The 26,911-nt window shown below is 34.0% G+C and overlaps 2 protein-coding genes and 1 pseudogene across 3 annotated transcripts; all 3 read left to right on the plus strand.

The window, feature by feature from the left end:
- Positions 1-669: 669 nt before the first annotated feature.
- LOC138316870 (uncharacterized) lies at positions 670-2,704 on the plus strand. The gene is made up of 3 exons (XM_069258519.1): positions 670-760; positions 1,325-1,522; positions 2,397-2,704. Exons 1-3 carry the CDS (start codon positions 694-696, stop codon positions 2,447-2,449), a joined length of 318 nt encoding a protein of 105 aa, XP_069114620.1. The 5' UTR covers positions 670-693; the 3' UTR covers positions 2,450-2,704.
- A 1,806-nt stretch (positions 2,705-4,510) lies between these two features.
- On the plus strand, positions 4,511-12,661 carry LOC138316402 (heat shock 70 kDa protein 12B-like; annotated as a pseudogene).
- Positions 12,662-15,425: 2,764 nt separating this feature from the next.
- LOC138314295 (heat shock 70 kDa protein 12A-like) lies at positions 15,426-23,022 on the plus strand. Of its 2 annotated transcripts, none has more exons than XM_069254561.1 (6): positions 15,426-15,556; positions 16,883-17,070; positions 17,389-17,546; positions 18,580-18,816; positions 19,162-19,321; positions 19,801-23,022. In XM_069254561.1, the coding sequence occupies exons 2-6, from the start codon at positions 16,905-16,907 to the stop codon at positions 20,859-20,861; spliced, it is 1,782 nt and encodes a 593-aa protein (XP_069110662.1). In that variant the 5' UTR covers positions 15,426-15,556; positions 16,883-16,904; the 3' UTR covers positions 20,862-23,022. The 2 variants fall into 2 exon arrangements, with proteins under 2 accessions (XP_069110662.1, XP_069110663.1); XM_069254562.1 differs by having other exon boundaries at positions 15,436-15,550.
- Positions 23,023-26,911: the final 3,889 nt, after the last annotated feature.

Raw genomic sequence — 26,911 nt, forward strand, 5'->3', positions numbered from 1 at the left:
GTGAATTGCGCTCACAAAATAATGACGTAACAATCGACACCTACCCACAAGGGAGCTAACTCTATAGTATGCAAAGACGGAATTATGCCTTCAAATAGTGCAACATATTACCACAGGTTACATGCGATATTCGGTTGTCACAATAACAAAATACATATTCCAAAGTAGATAGTAACTGCCATTGCTACAGAAATGCAATTAACAAAGAAAATATTTGAAAACAAAAAGGTAAAAATACAAAGACTTAAAATACAATTAAAAGATTTGGAGTAAAATGATAACGCACAACCAATAACTTAAAACAAACAAACAGTTTTGATAAAAAAAAACCATGACATCAACAGCGGTGAGTTTACTGTGAAAATCTGCATAAAATATTTGTAGGAAATTTTAGATTTAGAGCGAAGGTAAATAGAGATCCTACTCACAAATAACCTTAATTACTTTCGGTAAAGGTATGATTCTAACACTTTGTCTCGAATTACATGATGTACAATTTAATGTCCTCTCTAGTTTGCATTCAGTGTGAAATAGTGCCACATTTCCAAGAGAATTGTGATTAATTAATTCTATAGGATTAGAACCCTGGAATGACATTGTCACGTGGCTCTGTCAGGTATCCATCGAGAGGTACAAATACCAGCTGTATGAGCTGGTGGTGGTATACCAGGTGGATAGCTACAGCGGCAAACAATGGTGCAATCAAGACGAGCTCTCGTAGCGGTTATCGCGGTCGTTCTTTGTGTGAAGCTCGCTTGTGGTAAGTAATATATCATTACATATTTCAAATCTTTATCGTCTTCTCAAGACCCATCTAAGGGCGTTGATCTTCAACTTTCCAGAATTGACGCTTTAATGATCCTGACAAAGTGTCGTTAGTTTTAGATCCATGATACACCAAGGATGGCGACTACAATCGTCATCTTGAAAAGTAGCTTTTCAGTTTCTCCAGTTCCAGTTGTGCATTGAGCTGAATTTATTTTGGAAGATAATGAACACAGGAATAAATCACTTTATGTGTTTATACGATTAATGACGTTGTTAAAATGCATTTAACTTCAAACCGATTAAGAATAACATGGCTCACACCTACCTCTGCTTTTAGAATATTCAGCTTGTGGGCATGCCCATCAAATATCTTCACTGGTCAATCGACTGATATCTCTTTTATTCTTTATTATTTACGCGGTAGCAAGAGTACTCAGGGTGCTTAATAGCCAAATACATTGTACCACCAAACGCAAAGTAGGGGTCATCCTGTAGCCCCATTCCCTACCATTGGTTTAAATATTTTATGGATATACTATTTAAATTCCAAATACAGGCTCGGCCTTAAAAGATACAACAACAGGAAATGATACTACGACACCTGTACCCATCGCTGCACCAATTTCTACAGAGAAATCGGTTATCGACCAGTTGGTGGGCTCTCTCAAGGGTTACCGTATTGTCGGAATCACAAAGAAAACATGCCAGCAACTTGGTGGAATGCATATAATGTTCACCTGCATAATTCTTACTCGTAAGTTTCTTTCTTTGGCTTTTACTTCTCTGTAGAATTGTTCGTTTGCTTAAATGAAACTGTCCATAGAAACTAATGGCAAAACAATTTACATGTATATAAAATGTGAAATATAGTACTCTTATAAACGTTAATTATTAATTGCTTTCATGCGGCTTCTCAACTTACGTATTGACATAATCTCGGATACTCTTAAGATGTTTTTATTATTTTTGTTTGTTTAACAAAAACCTTAAATATTAACTTATCCAAACATTAACTTATCCAAACATTAACTTATCCAAGATAATTTTAAAAAAAACCCATAAGATTAAAACAAATTCTGGGGGAAATATAATGATGCTAAAATAAGGTGTTTTGGAAAAGAACACGATTCTTTTTTTCTTTCTCGAGTCAACATGGGTATGTAATGGTGAAAAATACACAACCGAATTATTGATTTCACAAAAACTTAAACTTTAATAATCTAAATACAATGCAAGTATTAATGGTCCGTATTTCTTCTAATTTCACTATCCTTCATCAGTAGGAAATGCCATGTGGTCTTCCATGTTATATTTTGTACCGTTTATTGGGTATGAAACAAATATGCGCTCTCATACACGAAACGCAACACGGATTTATGACTTCATTTTTTATCATTATTAACTTTTCTTTCTTTTTTTGTCTTTTTTTTTTTTTTGTAAAGAAATCAAATTGACTTTTATGGCAATTGCCATTGGGAACGTAGATATTGGTTTACCTATTTTTTGGTATATTATCCATATACATGTACTTTTTCGGGAATTTATATTATTTTTTATAAACGGTTATTATGTGTTAAGTATAATATCAATGCTGATGATATATAGATTTCATTGATATATTCCAATAGCGGCTGAGGGATGGAAGACAGTTCGATTGGGAAACGCTCTCATTGGTGGTTAGTTGGAACAAAGACAACATCTATCTATGGACAATGGTTACAGTGGATTACAAGTATTTTGCAATGGTCATATTGGATTAAGTGCAATTTCGCGTATACATTATGTATTGGCGTTTTAAACAAAAAAACTGTTGCATAATATTAAAAATAAAAAACTATTGTTTTTATCAATAAACAATAATGCAACAGTATACGGTGTTGATATTAAACTAGTCTCACCATTAATATTGTATTTGCAAATAAAAGATTGAATCATTTTAAAACGAGTTTTTTTTATATATTTTTATATTTCGTAGTTTATATACTTTCAGACATGGCGTAACGAAACATGATACGTAATATTATGACAAATTTACTGCCAAAACGTGCAGGAGAGTATATTGTAAAGGATTGAATACAAAGAAGCGTACTTGTGGTTAAAAGAAAATTTCGATAGATCCTTGTTTACTCAACACCAAAGGCCCACTACCTTTCCAAAACCAAAATTAAATACAAATTAATAATTAACAAGAAAATATATATCATCTATAACAGTGAAGAATCATTTTGCTGTTTTGCCGTCTGGCTCAGTGATAGTCAACTAACGCGCGGGCAACATAAGACTACCCGAATCCGATATCTGCCGATAAGCCCCGACCCCTTATAATTAGATACTGTCGCTACGCAACCCAAGCTTCATCAAAGATGGCGACAACTCCGGTAAAGATATCAGTAAATGATAGAAAGTCAATCTGATTAAAGCACAGATCCTTATAACCACTCCGTTAAATAGAGGATCTGACAAAATCCCATAGGGGGTCACGTCCAGATGACCTTTAAACCACGTGGAATCATACCAAATCTTTTTTCTACACCTTGCTACCTCAATTGAAAACGATATTTCGTCGCAGTAAATATACACAATAAGCTTTGTTGTGATCTTTGGGCGAGATGACTACGTAAACCAAAATAATTCTGACAGGTTTTTTCAAACAATTTCGTCCCCTGAAATTCACTGTCAAAATTTTGCAAGTAGCAATTTGATTGGCCATTTTCAAAGGTCACCTGGACATGACCCCTAATGGAATTTTCTCAGATCCTCTTATCAAACGTAGTGATAATAAGGATCTGTATTTTAATCAGATTGCGTATAAAGCTTTCAACAGAAATGCAGTTTAGTTTTTAAATTTCTTAATAGGTAAATATTGTAAAATGAAACAGTTTAAAAAAAAACACAGAACTGTAGGTAAGCCTATAAAAGTGAACGCCATCTTGAGGACATGACTTTCTTTATCTTTTTTTTTTTTATCTTGAGCAGTTATAGATAGTCTGACAACGTCTACCAATTCATTTGCTACACAACTGTCGGTATTTACGTTTTATATATAATTATTATGCTTCGGGAAACTGCTATTTGGAACACCTTAGTCCGCATGCTCATATAGATCAAAAGTTAATGAAAATTTACGCTTCATAACGTTTGATAGATAGCGAGAACGCGGGTTAAACAATAATTACAGATTCAACATTCATATACTATTCACAGGTAATAGGGTAAAGGGTGCATTATTAAAATTATCCTAACATATGATTAATATTTTGAAAAATTAGGCTGAAATTATGTTTTATATCAGGAATATTAACATTTATCAATACGAAAAATACCCTCTAACTTTAACTTGAAACATTGCATTGAAAATTTAGTAAACATTATATTCAGAAAATATCAAAATACTATCAAGCGATTTTACTCTCTTTTATTCATCTATAATATATTTGTACATTATTGAATCTCATTAAAAATTATAAATACTTCTTGCATGGATTCAGATTAAGATAATACCAAGGGTATACAAATGAAGTATAGGCCGATTGTTACCATATTCATACATACCTTATCAGAAGACCAAGCATAACCACACTTAATTATAACAACCACGAATTATCCAAATGCTTTTCAAAGGTGGCGACAAAATTATGAAACAAAAAAGGCAGTGTGCTCTTTTATTATTAGCCTTGATTTCTGCTATCTTTCTAGGTATGGACATTCTGGGAGTACTCCATGGACGCCGATGAGGTATCTCTAATATGAACCAAACATTGCAAGTGTACACCCAAAACACAATTAAAGGGAGATAACTTAAACATATGATCAACAATGGTATCCCGGTTACAATAACACGGATGTTAATTCTTTTAGTAAATCTGCATTAACAGAAAGGCATGTTACTAAGGTACAGGTAGGTAGTTTCATTGACTAATCATTAGTCAATTCATATTAAAAAAAATATTTGATACATTATTCAAAACAAAGTCCAGTGATTTTTATATGTATCATGCATACTATTTTGAAGAAATTAACTTTCACATTGTAACAGTATCTTTATACACACACAATATTACATTTTAATGAAAAAAAAACATATATAAATATATATATTATATATGAATATATTCAAATAAAATCGTTTGCCAAAATAATGTTTATGTTAGATACAAGCAAACCGAAAGTACATCGTAAAACAGCTACACTTTATATCATGTCTTACGATCAATACTTCACCTTTAGACATATATGTATACAGTATACCTAGTATAGGTGTCCTAATTTTATCGGAACAAATAAAACACGAGATAAGGTTTCAACCATGGTCATGCTACGAGATGCAAAACATTAGAATCAGTTTTATTTTTATTCCACAACTCCACTTAAACTCTAATTATATTTTGAGATTGATTTATTACATGTCATATCTCTGCATGTATTTTACTAAAAAGTGCGCAAAGACAGTCGGAGACAAGAGAAATACAAAAGAACCTCATTGTATTTGCATTATAAAAATGCACGATCATATCGCAATACACGAACGCCTGTCTCTTATCTTATTTTTTTGGAACCCCTCTAGTTTTATGTACATATTTTGTTGTGATATTGATAACAATCGAATGTGCGCTTATGTACATTCCATTATTCGCATATGTCAGAATTGCAATAATTACCAATTTGACCAATACAGAAAACAGATAGAATCATCACAGAAACTGTTAAGAACCTTTATCCAGCCACTTCCACCAAACCATAATTAACAAAAAAAAAATAAAGCAATAGTTTCTATTTTTACATGAAAGGAACTTTATTTTACAAAACTACATGTACTTGTACACTGTACCAAAGGTGACACCATTTTCAGACCTTAAACCTGGCAGCTGACGATGGCTAGCCGAGCAGGTAGTCATTTGGTTGTGGCAGCCAAAGATTTCGGTACAACCTATTCCGGCTATGCCTATTCCTTCAGAGATGAATTCAACAAGGACCCACCGACTATTCATACAAACCAGCAATGGAAAGATAAGGAATCTCAATTTGTTTCATATAAAGGTAGTATGAATCGTTTATTGTTTTGACTTTACTATTTTAATATCTTTACCTAAATGAGTTTCCGTAGGATCTGAAATATGAAAATGTCTCCTACAGTGTTGTATTGATAAAGTAATTATTCTGTCGATTTTTCTTGAGTTCTTGAGATATAATGTGTAATACTGTATCATTCAATATCAAACATTTGTGAATCTGTTAAGAAATCAATTCTGTGTTTTCTATTGCGTGTTTGTAATACTGTGTCAATGTTTCCGACGCATTTAAATCCCATCGAAACTTGTACAAAATTATCTCTCACGAAAAATGACGCGTACAGATATAAAGCGTTTCACTATAGTTGTCTGTGGTGCTGAAAGCTTATGTTCATAGGTATTGTTTTGAAATATTACCAGCTCCTACTTCCATCTTGTTTGAAACAAATCGGACATTTCATTCATTTGGGTTTGCGGCTGAAGCAGCTTACAATGACCTCATGGACGACGAGGAGGAGGACGGATGGAGATTCTTCAGACGGTTAAAGATGAGTCTTTATCGTGAAATGAAATCTGAGGTACAAACATAATTATACGACCAATAGACAAAAACATAAATTAAGGTTGATATCACGAATCTTAATTATTAGTTTAGATATATTTTGTTTTATTATTAATACAGCGATTTAAAAAAAAAACAAAAAAAACCGTTTAATATAACTGAACTTAATGGTGCGCGAGATCTTTATTTTAATATTCATTTTATGTTTAACAAAATTGAGTCTGATATGTTAATGAAGTCTTGCACAATGTTCGAATTTTGCATAAGACGGCATTGTCCATCGTCTCTTACTAAAACGATTATCAAAGATTAATACCACGGTATTCAACCATAACCTTATTATATTTGAAAATAAAAATCAATAGTGTATAAATTAAACTGCCATTTGTAGTTGTTCTGGTAACTACGGAAATGAATCCAACATTATTTCTGTTAAGTAACAAATGTTTTGTTATGCTCTCTCTCCGCAAAATATACTATATTATTTTCACTGGATGCTGCTGAAGCTCCGTTTTATATAGATGTGATATGGAATGAAATATATAACAGAAACCATAATTGAGAAGGATTGTCAATTTATTAATTGACTAGCATATCCAGAACTACTGGATAACTGAACAATCAGCACAAACTTGCGATACAAAACATTACATAATATAAACTCAATTATGAACATAAAAAATAGAATCTATAAAAAGGGTGGCGAACCAAAAAAGCCACCCATAAGTAATAAATGTTTTGTGGGAACTGAGCTATGCACATAAAACATAACTATTCATACGACAAAGTTAAACGTATCTAATGAGTGTTAATTTTATTCGAGATTTTAGGAAATGATTCTCAGACTTTTATTCAGGCGACTTTTATAAAATCTTATATCGAATGAAAAAAAAATGTTATCACTCTTAATCACATGATGTCTATGATCTACGTTTTGAAGAATTTCAAAGACAGCTGACGCCAATTTGCAAGTTAATGATTTCTGAAGATGAATTTCCAGTCATTGAAAAGTGTTTCGTGTTATATTACTCTAGTCACATATATGTAAACAAAGCTTACAATGGGTGAAGTCGCTGTATATCAGGTAGATTATGTGATCGATATCATTATGTTCAATTTCATTTCAGTAATTATATTTTTTTATGTTACAGTGTGCACGACCCATTAAAAAAATAGGTAGGGGACTGACACTTAGAGACTCATAGGGTCAAACGATGCCTGCCATAGATATATTTAGTGCCGCAATTGGTTATCTAAAACAACATTTTCTGTCGGTCCTGATGGATGCCGTCATGAATATGACTCCCGATGATGTCCATTGGGTATTAACCGTGCCAGCAATCTGGTCAGATGCAGCAAAGCAGTTCATGCGTGAAGCTGCAAAACAGGTATGAAATATATTCTGCGGTGATTTCGCATGTGTGATATTTTAATAGCAATGCTATATTTCCAATCTAAAGCAGATGAATAAGTATTTTTTCTTCAGTTACAAATATTTTACACAATTACCACCATTCAAAAGTTTTCTCAAAGTTTACTATGATGGAAACAATTCAGTGTGAAATAATAACCTATGGTTTTCTTTTTGATAGTGTTAAAATACGTTCAGTGTAGTTAGAAAGAAATGCTGCAAAAGAACAATTGTTTTAACGATACAAAACATTAAACACACTGACCCCAGATTTGTTTTCGTATGGATGATCAAAACAGTGAAATTCCAATTAAATAACAATCTTTGATTCTCAAAAGCTCAAATTCAATCACACCATCATATCATTTTTATTTCATTTTTAACTTTGATACGAAATCCTATTTCCAAAACCTATATGAGAAAAACAAACTGAGTTATAGGAAAATGTTGACTTCTTATCATAAATAATCGTCAAGAGGGAAATGCTAACGGACTAAACTCACCTTGGTGATGTGAAATGAACATTCATGTTTTGTTACATATATAATTCCGAGCAAACAAACCATTTGGTCCAATCATCCTGATTGCAAGTAAACATCATAGCAATATGTTGCTGTTATTTTGATAAATGCTTTAAAAGCGGCGTTACTTTCTTCAATGAATCGTGACATGACATGACATCTTCTGTAAGCTTCCTATGCTTGTGTGTTTGACGTATCTCTTGTCTTTCTATAACTTGTATATGGGCCTACCATATACACATACGTACGAAAGCATGTTGGCATCATTTAAAAAGCCTTTTTTTCATTTAAACGCGTTATTTATATTTTTAAAACGAAATCTAAAAAAAGAGTTATGTCGTTTTAACACGTTACTTATCTCATTTCAACGCAAAATGGAATTTAATCTAATCTAATCGAGGACACCATTACTGGTATCGGGGTACCGTTTGGAAAATAATTGCAAACTGTAAAATACAATTCAATTGAAGTGGTCCGCTTGGTAACAACAGAAATGCCCTTTGCTTTGCTATTCAACACTTATACTTATTTCTGTCGGAAACACACATTTCGCTATGATTAAACAAGAATTGGTAGTATGTCTAACATGTCGTTATATGAATTAAATAATAAGTGTTGTAAATGTTGTTATGGTTTGTTCGCAGCATATTATCACACAAAGTATCAATTCTTAGCATGTTTAAACAGCATTAATTTATCTCTCCTTGTGAACTAATCATCATTTACCTTATAAACTGCTTACTATTTGGGATTCTAATTGATATATATGCTAGACCTAGTTTTGATCATAACGCTTACGGCACTAGTTTCATAGTAAAAGCTTGTCTTTAAAGTCCACCTAAGGGACCAAGAGAAAGGGCTTTATAACCAAGTGGTCTTTATATACAGGGCAATTTAAATTACTCATTTTGGACCCCCAAAAACTTCTCTAATTAAGCAAGTGGTCTTAATATAGAGGTGATGCATGAATATTTGACAATGTATATTTATTAATATTCAACGCGTAAACACGAGATAATTATGGCGTAAGACCTAACTGATTTAATCCATTCTTACGATATAAATAATGCGTTTTAAAGAGAAAAATAATTATAATGTTCAAAATTACACTATTTACTTTCCAACATATGTAATAATAATTTTTCAGGCAGGTATCCAAGACGAACAATTGACACTGGCATTAGAACCAGAAGCAGCCGCTCTTTACTGCAAGGAAATCACGGTTAAAAAAAGAAAAGGAAGGTGGATCTAAAGATTTATCTGCGTTTACTCCTGGGGAACAATTTCTTATTCTTGATATAGGAGGTACATACAAACACAATATATATATATATATATATAACTTACTATCGCTAATTATACGCAATATTTCTAATATGGTTAAAATACCCGGAGAATTTCAATAGTTTAATATTGATCTTGTTTATAGGTATATTACTGATCAATTGTCACCGTATCGTTTATGTAATACAAATATTTACTACACAATTATTTAATAGTAAATGATAGTTGATTGTTTCAGCAATTATTTTTGTTAAATGCGGCAATGAGTTGTTACTTGTCAATCATTATGTCCTAGACTAAAAAAAGTACGTTAAAAATCTTTACGCATTGTTATACATTTTTTTCAGGCGGTACAGTGGATGTCACTTGCCATGAAGTCACGTTCAACGGCACATTAAAGGAAATAGAGACACCTTCCGGAGGACCCTGGGGTGGGACCGTCGTTGATAATGCCTACTTTAGCTTCTTGAAGGACTTAGTTGGTCGTGAGGCATGGGCAGACTTCGAGACGAATCATCAATCCGATCTACTGGAACTTGAGAGAACGTTTGAAATGAAAAAGAGAATCGCAAATGATGAAGAGCATGCCATGATCAGAGTAGGTATTAACTTTCTGCATAGCTTCGAGAAAGTGCATAAGAGCGAAAACTCTTTCCGAGTCAGGATCCGTATACTCACCTCTGGTTGAGGTTAAAAAGGAGAAACTGAAAATTCAGAGCCATCAGATGGTTGATTTCTTTCAGGGACCAATGAATAACATAGTTCAGCATCTCGAGTGCATTTTCGAGAAGACGTCAATGCGGCGTGTTTCGACCATTTTAATGGTTGGTGGGTTTTCTGAGTCGGGTCTCATAAAGAGGAAAATTAAAACATCGTTCCCAGGAAAGACTGTTATCCAACCGATTGAGGCAAGCATGGCGGTGTTAAAGGGAGCAGTTATGTTTGGTCATGCCCCACAAGCCATATGTGAACGAACCAGTCCGAGGACATACGGTATCAGTATCAGTGTACCATACAACGACAGACTACATCCCAGTAAAAGCCGGTATGTTTGCGATGGAAAGGAAATGTCCACCGATGTGTTTAAAGTAATGGTGAAAATAGGCCAACAAGTTATTATGGGTAAGACAAAAGCTGACCATGTTTGTAGACCAGCACGTGCTCGTGACACAGAATCTGTAGTGGAAGTATATGAATCCACAGAAGAAAATCCAGAATATACTTTTAATCCGAGTTGTCGCAAATTAGGAGAATTACGCGTGTCTATGCCAGACACAACCAAAGGGAAAGAGCGTACAATTGTTGTGACCTTACATTTCGGATTCACAGAACTAAAGGTCACAGCGATCGAGGAGGGAACAAAGAATAAGTCAGAGGCAAAATTTGACTGTCTCAAATAGAGACTTCCAATATCGTCTACAATTCGTAAGGGTTTTTCAATCTAGTGTATTTTTCAAACGAAATTCATCAAAATCATAAGTCATCAGAACACAACTTCAAGCTATTTATGTATAAATTAACTAATGATTGGCCTTATTCCTCATCACACAAATTAACGGATCGCCAGCTGTCGATCAAACTGTCTCGGTACCGCACATGACGTTTTACATATTCTATTGTGTATGCCTCGGCCTTTGCTACGCCATTATTATAGGTACACGTGCGTTTGTGAGCACATGGTGTGGCAACACATTACACAATAAAACAAATTTGGACAATAAATATGTACCTCGTTTTCATAATATACTGTTATAATCAGTGGCTTTGAAAGCTGTAAACAACGATGGAATTACCTACAGATATTAATATGAAGTGGAAAATATCATAATATTACAAAACTATAAATGTAAGTTCGTGTCTAACGTGTTATTGACAATTACGGACATGAGATCACAGGTACGTTTTAATTGTGTTTGAAAACCATTGTTTCCAACTACAAAACTGAACATCAAATTAGCCACTTCAGTCTTTGCTACTCAGACTCATTCTTTATCAAAATAATACAAATGTTATCCAAGTAGATGTTTCCGCTGTCTGTTTGTTAATTGTGTAATACAAGAACAATTTGTCTAATTTTTAAACGTAGATTACGATGTGGATTTTCAATATGTTCGGTCAAATATCCCTATGACTCCATCAAGCAAGGAGAAAACTTTGATATAATTATATCAGTTACAGACTTTGTTAGTGACGCAATACGGAAAAATATTGGGTCTAAAATAATTTTGTTCGCCTCGCCCGTTACATGTTTATTTTAGACCCAATATTTTTTTTTATATTAGGTCACTAACAATAACGAATCTATCCCATCGAAGACCCTTTCAATTAAATAACTGCAGAATGCAATATGTATGAAAACAAAATGACTTAAAACTTTTGACGAAGCAATTTTCATCTCATTGAATGACAAGAATATGTTAACGTTGTCATGGCCCATTTCTTAGTTAATTCTAAATAAATCTTGCCGATTTTGCTTTGCTTTTGAAAGTGGTTATCAACGTTATCATTCAGACGTTTTGTTTCTAACTCTCTGAGTGCCGTCGTCGCGAAGTTCTGTGGGGAAAGACATTTTCAATGTCTTTTTGACGGTTTTTACTTTGTAAACCCCACCTTGGCTTTTTGGTTTATTAATTCTTGAAGCAAATATTGTTTTATATGTATTTCACATAAGTTTTGCCATGTATTATATTGAATTATCATTTGCTGTTGATTTAATAAATACCCTGTCACCCTCTGTGACGGTGGCCTTAATCATTCAATATGGTTGTTGAGTTATTACTCGTAAGTGTGTAGATGCATACAAGGTAGCTAAGTAGTTAGCTTAATTTATGCATCGGAAACACCAATACAAGTTTCGTTTTATTAGATTTTTGTAAGTATTTGTTTGTGTTAATGATGTCCTTTTCTTAAGCATATAAACGTATTCGACTTATGCCCCATTTATGGATTTTACATTTTTGACTGTACGAGTTATGCCCCTTGGGGATAGAGGAGGGACATTTGATTAATCAATGTGTCCGAAGTGGGTCCCAGACCCCAAATATTTCATTGTAATTTTCCTATCAACAGTTTTAACCTGTTTTGAATTTGGCTTTAAAACTTTAATTTTGAATATTTATAGGAGCGCATATGCATTACACCATTTGAATTTGAAAGTTAACTGGGCCCTGAAAGACAATCAGCTTTTAACTATTTTGATGGCAGGGGCCAAAACGTTTGCTTGTGCATGTGGGTCAAGCACACACACAACCCCTTTTTGTCCGATCTCGCTTGGTAATTCTATACAAACCAAATTTCCATCACAGGGAAATCAGCAAAATCAAATGTCTCGTAGTCATCAAGTGTTGACCGATCAACACACAACCACACCCCGAGGTGGAGATATGGATCGATACGGCAGATCGAGAGTTGTCGCGGAGGGCATTGAACTATGCAATAATTTTAATAGTGGGAAATGTTTCAGAGCTACGTGCCGGTCACGGCCATGCCTGTAAACTATGTAGGAATGGAGCCCATCCTGCAGTGTCTTGCCCACAGAAGAAACGGTGACTGGAGGGTAATGAAGAGTTAGAATCAAATAATACAGACTTTGGACTCTCTTCAACCGCTACCACTCCAATTAATGTCATTAAACTCAGAGAAGAACTCTCTAATCACCCAGACAGAGATTGGGTTAATTATCTCTGCTCAGGTTTAGAATTAGGCTTCGATACGAAGATAAGATCGTGTTTAGAATTACAGACTAAAGAATGTAAAAATTTGAAGTCAGCTATTCAGGAAGCTTCTACCGTGACAGAATTAATTCAAAAAGAAATAAGTAAAGGTTTTTTGGCGGGACCTTTCCAGCACCCACCGTTCAACAGCTATCGAGTCAGTCCCATAGGCCTAGCAACGGGTAAATACTCTGGCAAAAAACGGCTCATAGTAGATTTGTCTGCTCCCCATGAGGATGAACTAAACCCAAGTGTTAACGAGCTCATTAACAAGGAGGAGTGTTCTCTTTCTTATGTCAAGATTGATGACGCTATTAATGTTATTAAAAACATAGGACCCGGGGCAGTGATGTGTAAAACTGATATTTCAGACGCGTTCAAACTGATTCCGATTCATCCGTCACAATGGCATCTTTTTTTGTGTGAAATGGGACAATCAGTATTATTATTACAAACGTCTTGCTTTTGGATGTAGGTCTAGCCCCAAAATTTTTGATAATTTGTCGTTAGCAATATGCTGGATAGCAAAGGAAAACTACAAGTTGGGAAATATTCTGCATCTCTTGGATGACTTTATAACCATCAATTCACCACAGCTCGATGGAGTGCGTACATGGAAGTTTTAATACACATATTTCAAAGTTTTAAACATTCCGATAGCTCCTCATAAAACAGAAGGCCCTTGCTGTGTAGTAGAATACTTAGGCATTATATTGGACTCCAATAAAATGGAAGCTAGATTGCCCACCAATAAGTTGGAGCGTTTAGTAGAGATGTTGAAAGTATTCCAGGGACAAAAGACACTTACAAAGTTAGAACTGTTACAGTTACTAGGCCATCTAAATTTCGCGTCGCGTGTCATACCGGTTGGCAAGTCGTTTATCTCGTACCTAATTTCTCTGTCTACAACAGTGAAATCCTTGAGACACAAGGTTAAACTGAATTCCCAATGTCGACAAGATATTCAAATGTGGATTTATTTCCTCGCACATTGGAATGGAATCTCTCTATTCCGCGATTCTAGTATATCTTCAGCGACCGATATGGAACTTTATACAGATGCCTCTGCAACGTTAGGATTCGGTGGATTCTTTAGAGGAAAGTGGTTGTCTTCCGAGTGAGTATAGTTATAAATAGTACAACATGTACAGTGACCAGTCAGATGTGCGGCGATTGGTCAGTACGGTCACGTGACTGGTCAGTCTCTTCAGCAGTTTTCTTCAGTATAGATAGACAAGATTGGCGCCAAGTAATTCTTCACCGCCACCACCCCACCACACGACCATTTCAGGTGATGCAAGGGTTTATGACAGTTGTGTTTCAAAATTCAATAAGGCGTTTAAGTGAGTAAACACTTGCCAGCTGTTTCCGAGCATGGACAAATCGTTACCTTCCCCCTTCCATTATGGGAGTTAGGGTTTAGGCACCCCGCTCTGCAGCAAAATATTCCTTTTGTTATGGGGCATTTTACATCATTTGTAATTCGTAAGTCCCCCAAGAATTTGTTTATCTTATAATCTTATACAATTGACTCTCTTCAGTACATGGCTTGGCTTACACATTTTCACACTAGCTACAATCACATAACTATTAATTAAGAATAGAATAGATATTAAGTCTAAGTATCTGTAGGCCAGGTCATTTGCTGGAGAGTCAAACACCACAGCTGTTATATCCCCTCAGCCCAAAATGTAAGTTTTGAATAAATGTTATTAGTTTTGTACAGTACATTTTGCTTTTGAGTCGTTTGTTCATAAACTATTAGGTATATAATTAATTGTTAAATGTATAAATCACATATCAAAATAGTAACGTATCTGGTATAAAAGACACGTATCTGTTTGATGAAAGATGTACCGTTAACCTAATATTTTGTGTAAAACTAATAACAATAGTGTTACATCGACTAATTCAAATACATTTTATAGCCAGATATTGTTAGAATGTTTGTTATTCTAATGATACGGTAATGTGATATATGCTGTTTTTTCAAAGGTTGCGACAAAATTATGAAACAAAAAGAAGACATAGTGTTCTTATATTATTAGCCTTGATTTCTGCTATCTTCTCATGTATGAACATTCTTTGAGTTATCCATGGTAGTAGATCTCGAATATATACACAAACGAAAATAATTCATGATATCTGTAAAACGACATTGCGCACAATTAAAGGGAGATAACTTGAACCAAAGATATGACCCAGAACGGTACCCCGGTTACAATAACACGGATGTAAATTCTTTTAGCAAACCCGTATTCAAGGAAAGGGATGGAATTGAGGTAACGGTAGGTACAAATGTAATTTCATTAACTTATCATTAATCATTTCATATTAATGAAATCTTAAGAAATCGCTAAGGTATTTGATGCACTATTTTCAACAACGTTCAGTGATGTTTATTTGTATAAAGGCATTATATATATATGTCGAAAAATTAACTTTCACATTGTAACAGTACATTATATCTGTACACATATAAAATCAAATTCATATAAAAAAGTAAAATAACATCTACAATATTATATATATCAAAAATTCAAATAAAATTATACACCAAAATAATGTTTATGTTAGATATAAGCAAACCGAAAGTACATCTTATAAAACAGTTATACTACGCAACAGTTGTATCGCTATCTACGATGAACTTTGTATCATGTCTTACGATCAATACTTCACCTTTGGAATTTAATGCTCGCACAGGTATATTGTTTATGGTTATAGGTAGACATATTTATCAGTCTGATTAATTGCAACGCCATACATTTAAAACAAGATATGTATATGATTAAAAGTATACCTAATTTCTTAATTTATCGTAACACAAACAAAACACGAGAAAAGGTTTCACCTTTGCCATGCATTAAGATGTAAATTACCCAAACAAAACTGCAAATTTTATTTCTATTTCACAACTCCACTTAAGGCCTATTTATCTACGGTGTCTACATTTTGAAATCTATTCCTGAAGCATTATATAAATATATTTTAAAAAAAACTACCGTGTGTATGCGTACTCTGGTACCAGCAGTGAGGCATTTAAACATTTCTAATTCAGGAACAATGGTGAAATTCCGCCCCACTACGACACTCCACGATATACTCCAATAAAAAAGCGTATTGTAGAAAATCGCAGTGGAGCGGAATTACAAGTCTTACTTATTTAGATTGTGATTTCATTAAAAAGTGGGTATGCAAAGATAGTCGGAGATAAGACATATTTAAAATGATCTCATTGCATTTGTGTGATAAAATATACACGATCATATTTAGTTTTGTTTTGGAACCTCTACCGTTTTAGGTACATATTTTGTGATATTGATAACAAACATACTTATACATAATATCGTTATTGACATATCGCCGCAAATATGTTGTATGTCAGTAATTGTGTTTTGTGATTTTGTTTGTCTGTAGTGCAAGTAAATTACCAATTTGCTCAACAACGGAAACAAAGAAAACAAACCGAATAATTACAGAAAATTTATATCAGGCCATGTGCAGTCAAAACTGAAAAAAAAACAAGAAAAAGGCAATATTTTTCATTTATATTTTCAGCTTTAAACTAAAAAAGTAGTTATTCAGTTTATTAAATGTGAATCCATTTTCAGACCTTAAATCTGGCAGCTGACGATGGCTCGCCGAGGGGGTGGTTATTTGGTTGTGGCAGCCATTGATTTCGGTACAACCTATTCTGGCTATGCCTATTCCTTCAGAGATGAATTCAAAAAGGACCCACTGACTATTCATACAAACCAGCAATGGAAAGATAAGGAATCCCAATTAGTTTCATATAAAGGTAGTATTAATCATTTAATTTACTATCGTAAGGTCTATATCTAAATTCGAATCAACGTATTTAAGACTAAGACCACAACGACTACAATTATTAATTAAATTGAATTATTTTTTAATAATATCAATTTAAGTCAAAATAAGACTGACCGTGTCTCTTTATGTTTTGTTTATAATTCATATAACAATTCTTATATAGGGTAATTATATCACGTTTTTACAATTTCATTTCACCTTTCCAACAACACTTTACGTAACCGTCTATCGTATTATCCTAGTCGCATTGTAGGTAAGGAAATATCTTTTTTTTTATTGTTGCCAGCTCCTACTTCAATCTTATTTGAAAAGAATGGAAAGTTCAAATCATTTGGGTTTGAAGCTGAATCAGCTTACAATGACTTGATGGAGGAGGAGGAAGAAGAAGGTTGGAGATTCTTCAGAAGATTTAAAATGAATCTTTACCGTGAAATAGACACTGAGGTAACAACATCGTTTATAGGAAAACTAGTCGAAAGTCTCGATTTATTTTTAAATCTTGATCATTATACATCTATGTATTCAACTGATAGTAAAACCTTTAAAACATGTTCGCCCAGTTACATAGGTATGACACAAATAACTTCCAGCAACATTTAAGACATCATCATTGTGCATAAATCGTTTAATCAGCAGTTTTTGCGATTACTTTTGAAAAGATATACGGTTGGTTATATAAATATTAAGTAATATAAAATATATAATTTTAATCTATTTTCATTTGCTTCTACATGGTCACGTAGGGTTCGATATATAGCATACCGACTCGGTGTTTATTCCTTCTATGATGCTATAACCAAAAGTTAAAATCTTCAGGGTGACGTCTTGTGACCATCGCTCTTCTTGTAAATGACATATACATTGATGCTCCACCGCTGAACATGAGCAGACGATTTAGCATTTTTCTTCAGTTGAAAAAAGTTTTACGCTTTACACCATTACCACCATTGAAAAGTTTGAGCTTCAAATTTTAATTAAGGTTAAAAATATTACAAATTATTAATTGCATCCCGAAAAAAATCCATGTCACTATATCCTTTATGGAATAAAATACAGATTGCGCATGCACCTCAGGCAAAATACATTATTTTATGACATTTTTTGCGCTTATTAGACATATCTATATACGATTAAACACCAATTACTGTTCAAATAATGAATATCATTCATGCTCTGTCGGCGGTGGAAAATCTTTAAAGGAACTACATACATTTGTATCTAATATAACAATGAAGGACCTTTGGTTCGGTCCATATGGTGTTATACCGTCCTGTAGAATCTAAAGTAACGACCACAGGCTACGACCTAGGTGGTATAACACCTTATGGACCTCAGTAAAGGTCCACAATTGATCACTATATATGGCTTATTGGAATTAAAGTGCCCATAAAATCATACACGATGGAATTAAGGCATCAACTGTTGCATACATACTCGTATATTGTATTTTTGTTCAGCATTTGTGTTTTTCTTGCAGTGCGCACGTCCTGTCAGAAAATTAGGTAGGGCACTGAAACTTAAGGACGCACAGGGTCAAACGATGCCTGCTATGGACATATTTAGTGCTGCCATTAAATATCTTAAAGAGCACTTCCTCTTGGCGCTACAAAATGCTATCATGGATTCGACTTCTGATGATATCCACTGGGTATTGACTGTACCAGCAATATGGTCAGATGCAGCGAAGCAATTTATGCGTGAAGCTGCAAAACAGGTATGATATCAGAAGCAATGTAAAATGTATTACATGTATACTTAAATGTTATGCACAATTTATAAGCTTTAATATTATCTTGAACCGGGAAAGATATCTCAATACTGTCTCATAAGTTAAGATGTATTTTGGAAACTGATAATTCGTTTTCTGTCTGATAATATAAAGCACTTCATTTCCCGGAAGTATACGATGCTATTTCGATCGTTAAACATAATTTTGCAGTCTAGTTGCATTTCTTAAAAAACACGAGAACGTGTCTTATGGGATATAAATGGTAGACACATCCATATCGTTTTTGTTTTAAGATTATAACTTCCAAATTTATGGAATAAATAATTTTAGGCAGGCATCCATGACAAACAATTGACACTGGCATTAGAACCAGAGGCAGCTGCTATTTACTGCAAGGAAATCGCTGTGAAAGCAAACACAGAGAGCGGCGAGTCTAGAGACCTATCAGCATTTACCTCTGGGGAACAGTTTCTTCTCCTAGACATAGGCGGTAAATGACAAAATATTTTTTTTACAATCATCTGCCTGCAAATGCCCAATAAAACCATTGTTTTGGTGACTAGGAGCAGTCGGGAACTCAACAAACACCCATTATCAAATAGCAAATCCTGCAGTCATTTAATTTCAAGCTCGTTTTATTGGAATATAACCCTTTTGAACAATTCATTCCATTACTTTACTATCAACTTAATCGTCGCAAATGTAGACAATTACGTTTCAGCACGAAATACAACACACGTTTCAAAATCAACTGCGTCTTCTTTGCTTTATAACTATTAAAAACAACCATAACAAATGGCTGTTTAAGTAATTTTGTGTTTTTACTTCTCATATTTTAGATAAATAATACTGAGTCATACATGTAATAGACTTAAAGATAGTTCAAATTGCTTGCATAAATAGTTTTTTCTGCTCAACTGAGTCAGCCAATATATACTGGGATTCACATCCGTAACATATTTGTTTCAGGCGGTACAGTGGATATCACATGCCACGAGGTCAAGGTCGACGGCACATTAAAGGAAATAGAGTCACCTTCCGGGGGACCTTGGGGCGGGACCGTCGTTGACGAGGCCTACTTTAGCTTCTTGAAGGATTTAGTTGGTCGTGAGGCATGGGAAGACTTTAAGACGAACAATCAATCAGATCTACTGGAACTTGAGAGAATATTTGAAATAAAAAAGAGGATTGTAAGTAATGATGGACATTCCGTGATACGAGTAGGTACTAACTTTCTGCAAAGCTACAAAAATGTGCATAAAAGCACACTTGCGAGAACTCTTTCCGAGTCAAAATCTGTATACTCGCCTGTGGTTGAGGTTAAGAAGGAGAAACTGAAAATTCAGAGCCATCAGATGGTTGAATTTTTTCAGGGTCCGATGAATAACATAGTTGAGCACCTTGAACGTATTTTCATGAAGATATCAATGCGGCGTGTTTCGACCATTTTAATGGTTGGTGGGTTTTCTGAGTCGGATCTAATGAAGAGGAAAATCGAGACATCTTTCCCGGGAAAAACTGTAATCCGACCGTTGGAGGCAAGCATGGCGGTGTTAAAGGGTGCAGTAATGTTTGGACATGCCCCACAAGCCATCTGTGAACGAACCAGTCCGAGGACATACGGTATTAATGTCAGTGTACCATACAACGACAGACTACATCCCAGTAAAAGCTTGCATGTATGCGATGGAATGGAAATGTCCACGGATGTATTTAAAGTAATGGTGAAAATAGGCCAACAAGTTATTATGGGTAAGACAAAAGCTGACCATGTTTGTAGACCAGCACGTGCTCGTGACACAGTATCTGTAGTGGAAGTATATGAATCCACAGAAGAAAATCCAGAATATACTTTTAATCCGAGTTGTCGCAAATTAGGAGAATTACGCGTGTCTATGCCAGACACAACCAAAGGGAAAGAGCGTACAATTGTTGTGACCTTACATTTCGGATTCACAGAACTGAAGGTCACAGCGATCGAGAAGGGAACAAAGAACATTGCAGAAGCAAAATTTGACTGTCTTAATTAGAGACATCCAATATCATGTAATGTTTGTTAGCATCTTTTTTATTTAATTGTTATCTTTGACACAAATTGGATGTCAATAGCATTACGTATCAAATCAAATTGTCATTAAAACAAATACATGTATTATTCAATAATGAACATGTGAACACATTCTCTGCAGCAGGTCTGTGTGTGTATTTGAATTGTGTATTACTGAACGATTTGGTTGATTTAAAAAAACGTATGTAACGTTATGATTTTTCATTATGTTTGGTCATGTGAGCACATTGGTATAATGACTTTATTTATTGTGTTCAGTTCTTCCACACTTATATATTTAGTAATTCTAGAAATACTTGTGCCAATGGAATAAAATGTAAATAATACCTACCTAAATAAGACAGTATGATCTTCGTCAGAATTTTGATATCGATACCATTATGTATCAAATGAAATTGTCATTAAAGCAAATATTATGTGAATACTATTCGCTGTCTGTCTGTTAATTGTGTATTGCTGAACGATTTGTAATTTTGTCATGTGAAATTTTGGCATTTGAGAACATTGATATAATTAGATTTATTTCTATAAGGAATAAATCAATTTATAAACGGGACAGCTTATTTGCAACTTAGGTGTTGAATTTTATATCTCGGTAAATTCCGGATCGGTGTTGCCGTGACATAATTTATAATGACCCGGAAGTTGGAAGTTTTTTGAGCGGGCATGCGTAAACATCCTTTCTTGTCACGGCTCTGAGAAAAGAATCCAGAAGAAATTCTCACGTCTTAGAAAAAAGTAAGTAATCCAATATTCACATGAAATAGGGCGTTAAAGTTATGGATTAGGCATAAGAAGTAGTTGTATTGTGTTTTATCAGTTCTTCATTTTAATTGATGTCGTGAATATATGACTATTTAAATGGATATTGGGTTTGTTGAGAAAAAATGGTGATTCGACCACGCCGGTCATTACAGAAATGAGGAATCATTGTTTGAAATTTCGAGTCAATACTTGCTAATCTGAACTTAGCAATGATGGTATATATAGTATATGGTAAAGTCATCGTATTTATCTATAAAAAAAACTATTTGTGCGTCTGTTATCTTTTATAATAACTTTATAGTGTTCAGTTCTTCCACACTTTATATATGTAGTATTTCTAGAAATACATGTACCATTGAAATGAATAATACCAAACCTATAAGCCACTGAAACAAAAAGGTTAAAATAAAATTGATTCTTTGAGTATTTTTTTTTAAATTCAGAAAAAATCAACCTGAGAATGTCTGTTGTCCAAATTGTCCGTATAAATAATAATAGAATTATGTGTCTTTTACGAGATAAGAAAATTAGATCATGGATGATGAGAGAAAAAACATGTCAATAAAGAGAGATATCGAACATTTTAGGAAGTACGAAAGCGATTAAATTGTATAAAATAATAACTGCAATTAGTTTGAAAACGGAGGTCAATATTAAAAGCCCAATACGTTTTCGAACCAAAAATTAAAATTTTCGAAAAGTATAACCTAGAAATATATCGATGGCCTAAGACGAGGCTGCAATAATAAACAAATTCTAGATTCTATGTATGATCTATGTTAACAGTTCAAATTTATTTCACTGTTTTTGTCGTCTGCGCACTGAAAGCCGCGATTTATTTTGATTTAATTTTTCAAAAGATATTGATAGATGTAATATTAACGGTGAGTTAATAACTTTTGCGACTTTACAGAATTATCAAACTCGTTTTACATTCCCATTAAAAATAAAATCAAGTATGGAATAATGCCTAGAGTATCAAAGTAGTGGGTTTTTAACGTATTGCTAAAACAGAATGAAAATTGCAATGAAATGAGTACTTTTAGAAAACAAAATATTACGTAAATGGTAGACAATATTTGTCTTTGAAGACCACAGAGGGCCAACTCAATGAAAAAGGATGTTGTCATATTTTTTGTATTTTGTGGATGGACTGATGAGCATGTATGACAGTCATGTGATGTTTTTCGAAAAATACGAGATTTATTTTATTATTTAGACTGCAACTAAACTGAAGTGGCATTCCCCGTAGTCTGAGCTATGACCTGGTATCACTGTACACACACTCTTTAAGATGTTAACAATATCATTGTAAAATATATACCTCGATTGTTCGGGTATTATACATTAAAGGAGCAAGCGGTTGTCAACTGTCTATTAACATAATTCATGATTAATTTATCAATTATACTGTATGCATGAATTGACAAGAAAATAAAACTGAGATGAACTAATCCGCCAAATCGTTTACTTATCACATACGTACCAAGTGATTTCACATCGCACTACATTATTAGTTCATATTCACAATGTATTTGATTATTGTTTTAATGATTTTTTTTACTTCTCATTGGTCAAAAATACGCCACGTGATCACCGATTAAAAACTATAGCGCCCGATTTTTCCGGAAGTTGTTATTAGAAAAAGTATATTGCACAGTTATTTAGTGTTCCTGGCGCTTTGAAACAAACGCTTTAATGATCTGAGTTTGAAGTGTAACCACAAAATGTGACAGACGAAGTCGACGGTATCGATTCCTATCAAAGATGATGATGATGACTTCCAGCTGATGACTACAGTTTAAACTGTTCAATTTTCAACATTAACACGGTAGGGGAGTAGGAAAAAATAGAATAACAATCATTAAGTATATGCAGCCATTGAATAGTGAATACGTTTGGTGTATATTTTGAAATAATGCCTAGGCTAGGCCTATGTATCTGAGTTTTTTTTGTTTTTTGTTTTACTGAATGAAGTACTAAGCATTAGGGTAATAGAAAATGTATCTTAATGTAGATCAGTTAATGTATTTTTGACATCTTAGTGGATTATTTCAACGGAGAAGCTGAAGGAACTATACGTTTGACTGTGTCATGAATATGGAGCTACAGATGCAATGTTGTAAATGTGCATATATGCATAAATTTACACACACATGTACATTTTTTTCAAAAAAATCATAGATTATAATGAAGCAGAATTTACAATGTGATGCTTATTTAGATTAACACTCATTTCAAGATGTAAAAAAATCCAGAAAATAATTATTAGCATTTTGATTTCTGTCAATACATGGTTATATCGACTACAGAAATAATATCGACCTCGGACTACGGTCAATATTTTTTCTTTGGTCGATATAACCATGTATCGACCTTATCAAAATGCTATATTTGTATATTATTAACGCTTATTTTACGTTAGTGTATTTATTATTTCCGCCGTCATATCATTATTCCAATAGTGAAACTGGTCAAGGTCATTCATTTCAACAAACTTGGTAGCCCTTCATTCAAGCTTGCCGCAGGCCCAATTTCAGGTATCCAGGCTTGATTGTTTTAGCGTTTTTCCCCGTGTGACCTTGAATGAAAGTCAAGGTCATTCATTTGAACAAACTTGGTAGCGCTTTATCCCCGCATCCAAAGGGCCTAATATCAGGTATCTAGAGCTTTTGGTTATCAAGAAGAAGTTGTTGAAAGATTTTAGCCTACTTGGCCACTGTGACCTTAAATGAAGATCAATTTATGACCCCGTAACATGGTTCACATGCATGTTAACTGGTAGATCAATTACCATTTAAATACAGTTCAATCCTCTGATTTTGACGTTGATAGCAAACTCAATCAGACAATGTGATATGCGAAATATACAAATTAAATGCATATCTTCATCAAAAATTTATTTTGATTCTCTCTTTATTAAATGTTTTGAAAACTTGAAAATATAGGACCTATAGCCTTGAATGTTATTGTCGCATTTTGATCATTATGTTGCAATGGCTATATGGCCATAATGCCCTGGGTGATTCAATGAGCAGCTGTGTTTTGATATTACGGTACCGATGTATGGGAACTGTATAACGCCAATTATCGAATGACTTTTACTTGTTCTAAAATAGACGAGTTAGTACCAAATGTTTTTTTTTCCAAATGTGTTATTGATAGGGCGTGTAGTGATGATTGGGGCTCCGATTATGCATTAGAAATTAAAGAATTAAAGATGTACAACCGCCGACAGAGTATACACGGTACTCATCATTTGAAAAAAAATTATGGGTGTTTAATTGTGTATATTTACATTTTTTGTATGTCAAATTAACAAAAAAAATAGCTTTTGGTGCATACGCAATCAGTACTTCATTCCATATAGGACATAGTGTCACGGACTTTTTTGGGACGCAATTAACTATTTGAAATCATATGAAGATTTCGTTTTGATCTTTTTAATGAAATAATAAATGGTTACCTGTCTTGTTGTTTGATTGGTCTCGAAATACAATATACATAACTTAATACTATGTAGATCCCTTCTGTACTTGATATATGTTTCTACTATAATAACAGTTATTCCGTCTTTGCATATTACAGAGTTAGCTCTCTTGCGGGTAGGTATCCATTGTGACGTCATTATTTTGAGAGCGCAATTCACGTCGTTTTCTCCGTTTTATGACGTTACGCAAACAAACACATGACGTCACAATCAATAACTACCCGCAAGGGCAGATAACTCTGTAATATGCAAAAGCAGAAGTTTGCCCTTTTGTCCTGTCGAACCTGGACCTTGCGACGTTTCTTCTGAAATCACTTATCGCATCTCTAACCAACTAGTATTTGACTGAGAGGAAGATTACTACCTATCTTATCTTCCCAATACTTTTGGTAACACTAGCTGATCTTCCTGGAGATTTTAGATTATATTCCTTAACACACATAACTATTGGGAAAGCATACTCTGTATAGATGCTTCTGGGCCCAGTTTCGCCAACATTTCTTAACTTTAAGGTATAGATGTTTTCCTTAACATTTCTCCCCATATGAAAACATTACAGATATTAAGGAAGGCTACCTCATTTTCGATGTTTCTTAATGTAATGGGGAATTTTGAATTTAGTAATTCCTTGAATGTTGATGAAACTTGTCCCAGGTTCTTAATTAGTTCTAAAAGTCAGAATTACATGGTGACAGCAAACTCGTTAAGATACCAAATAGTCGGCTATTTTTTTCGTCCAAAAAAGCGTTCTACCACATTAAAATGCAATGTTATATAGGTATCCAGTTTTTAGTTTGGACATGCTATATTTCCAATTATTTTCACAACAATTGAAAAAAAAATACATAACTTTACCTCTAATGTCCGATCGGAAGTGTGCAAGGAGTCTCAGGACCTGGAGTGCCGAAAGCCTTATCGAAAATGTGAAAATACCTCCTATAACAAATGGGAACTGAAATAATATTTTAATCAGGGCGACCATCTCCAAAACTTTTTCTCCAACCTCGGACAGGGAAATCTTACATGATACCCCGTGCTAGATTTTTCTATTTCGTCCGATCTATCTGGTACCTTCATATAACAGTCCGTGTATATATATGACGGTGACGTCACACGCTTAAGATACCCAATATTACTAGAAATATGTGCATTCGGTCATTTACCTTGCATTGTCTCTTTCAAACCTATCCACCATAGACATAGGTTAAGGAGCAGAATACATTCTGTAAATACAAACATTGTGTACTTTACGAAATATAATTATCTGAAAGCTTGATAGTATAGGAATTATTTTGATAACCAAATAAAACTTCTAAGGTCAATACAACACTGTACCCGTAAGACTAAATGGTGAAGAGTTATTAGTATAATGTCAGCAACCTAGCTATTCACTTCAGTCTCTGTTACTATGACTTTCAAAAACAAAGAATAAACCATCTTACAAGCCATATATAAATGTATCGAACAACGGCTGAGACCACGCTGTCCGTTTTTAACTAGTGTATTATGTTATTTTAATGTGAAGCGTGACTATTTTTTCTCCGGTAAAGCTGTGTATTGAAGTATATATATTGATATAAAGATTTAGTAGAAAATAATTATACAAGGGTTGCATCGATATTTTCTTTAGATTAATGAAAATAATTCTGCTGTAGTCTAAGTCCAGTAATGGCGCCATCAGCGACGAACAGGCATAAACATGTCAATAACGGGAGATAACCGTGAAATGTTCACCTGGTCAAAACGAAACAAGGATG

This window comes from Argopecten irradians, chromosome 2 (genome assembly GCF_041381155.1).
Source record: "Argopecten irradians isolate NY chromosome 2, Ai_NY, whole genome shotgun sequence".
NCBI lineage: Eukaryota > Metazoa > Mollusca > Bivalvia > Pectinida > Pectinidae > Argopecten > Argopecten irradians.

Bases quoted from the DNA above. Each gene is read 5' to 3' on its own strand.
- LOC138316870 (XM_069258519.1), top strand. From the start codon at position 694: ATGGTGCAATCAAGACGAGCTCTCGTAGCGGTTATCGCGGTCGTTCTT. The intron at 761-1,324 runs GTAAGTAATATA...TTCCAAATACAG, and splicing joins TTGTGTGAAGCTCGCTTGTG to GCTCGGCCTTAAAAGATACA. The intron at 1,523-2,396 runs GTAAGTTTCTTT...ATATTCCAATAG, and splicing joins CACCTGCATAATTCTTACTC to CGGCTGAGGGATGGAAGACA.
- LOC138314295 (XM_069254561.1), top strand. From the start codon at position 16,905: ATGGCTCGCCGAGGGGGTGGTTATTTGGTTGTGGCAGCCATTGATTTC. The intron at 18,817-19,161 runs GTATGATATCAG...AAATAATTTTAG, and splicing joins TGCGTGAAGCTGCAAAACAG to GCAGGCATCCATGACAAACA. The intron at 19,322-19,800 runs GTAAATGACAAA...TATTTGTTTCAG, and splicing joins TCTTCTCCTAGACATAGGCG to GCGGTACAGTGGATATCACA.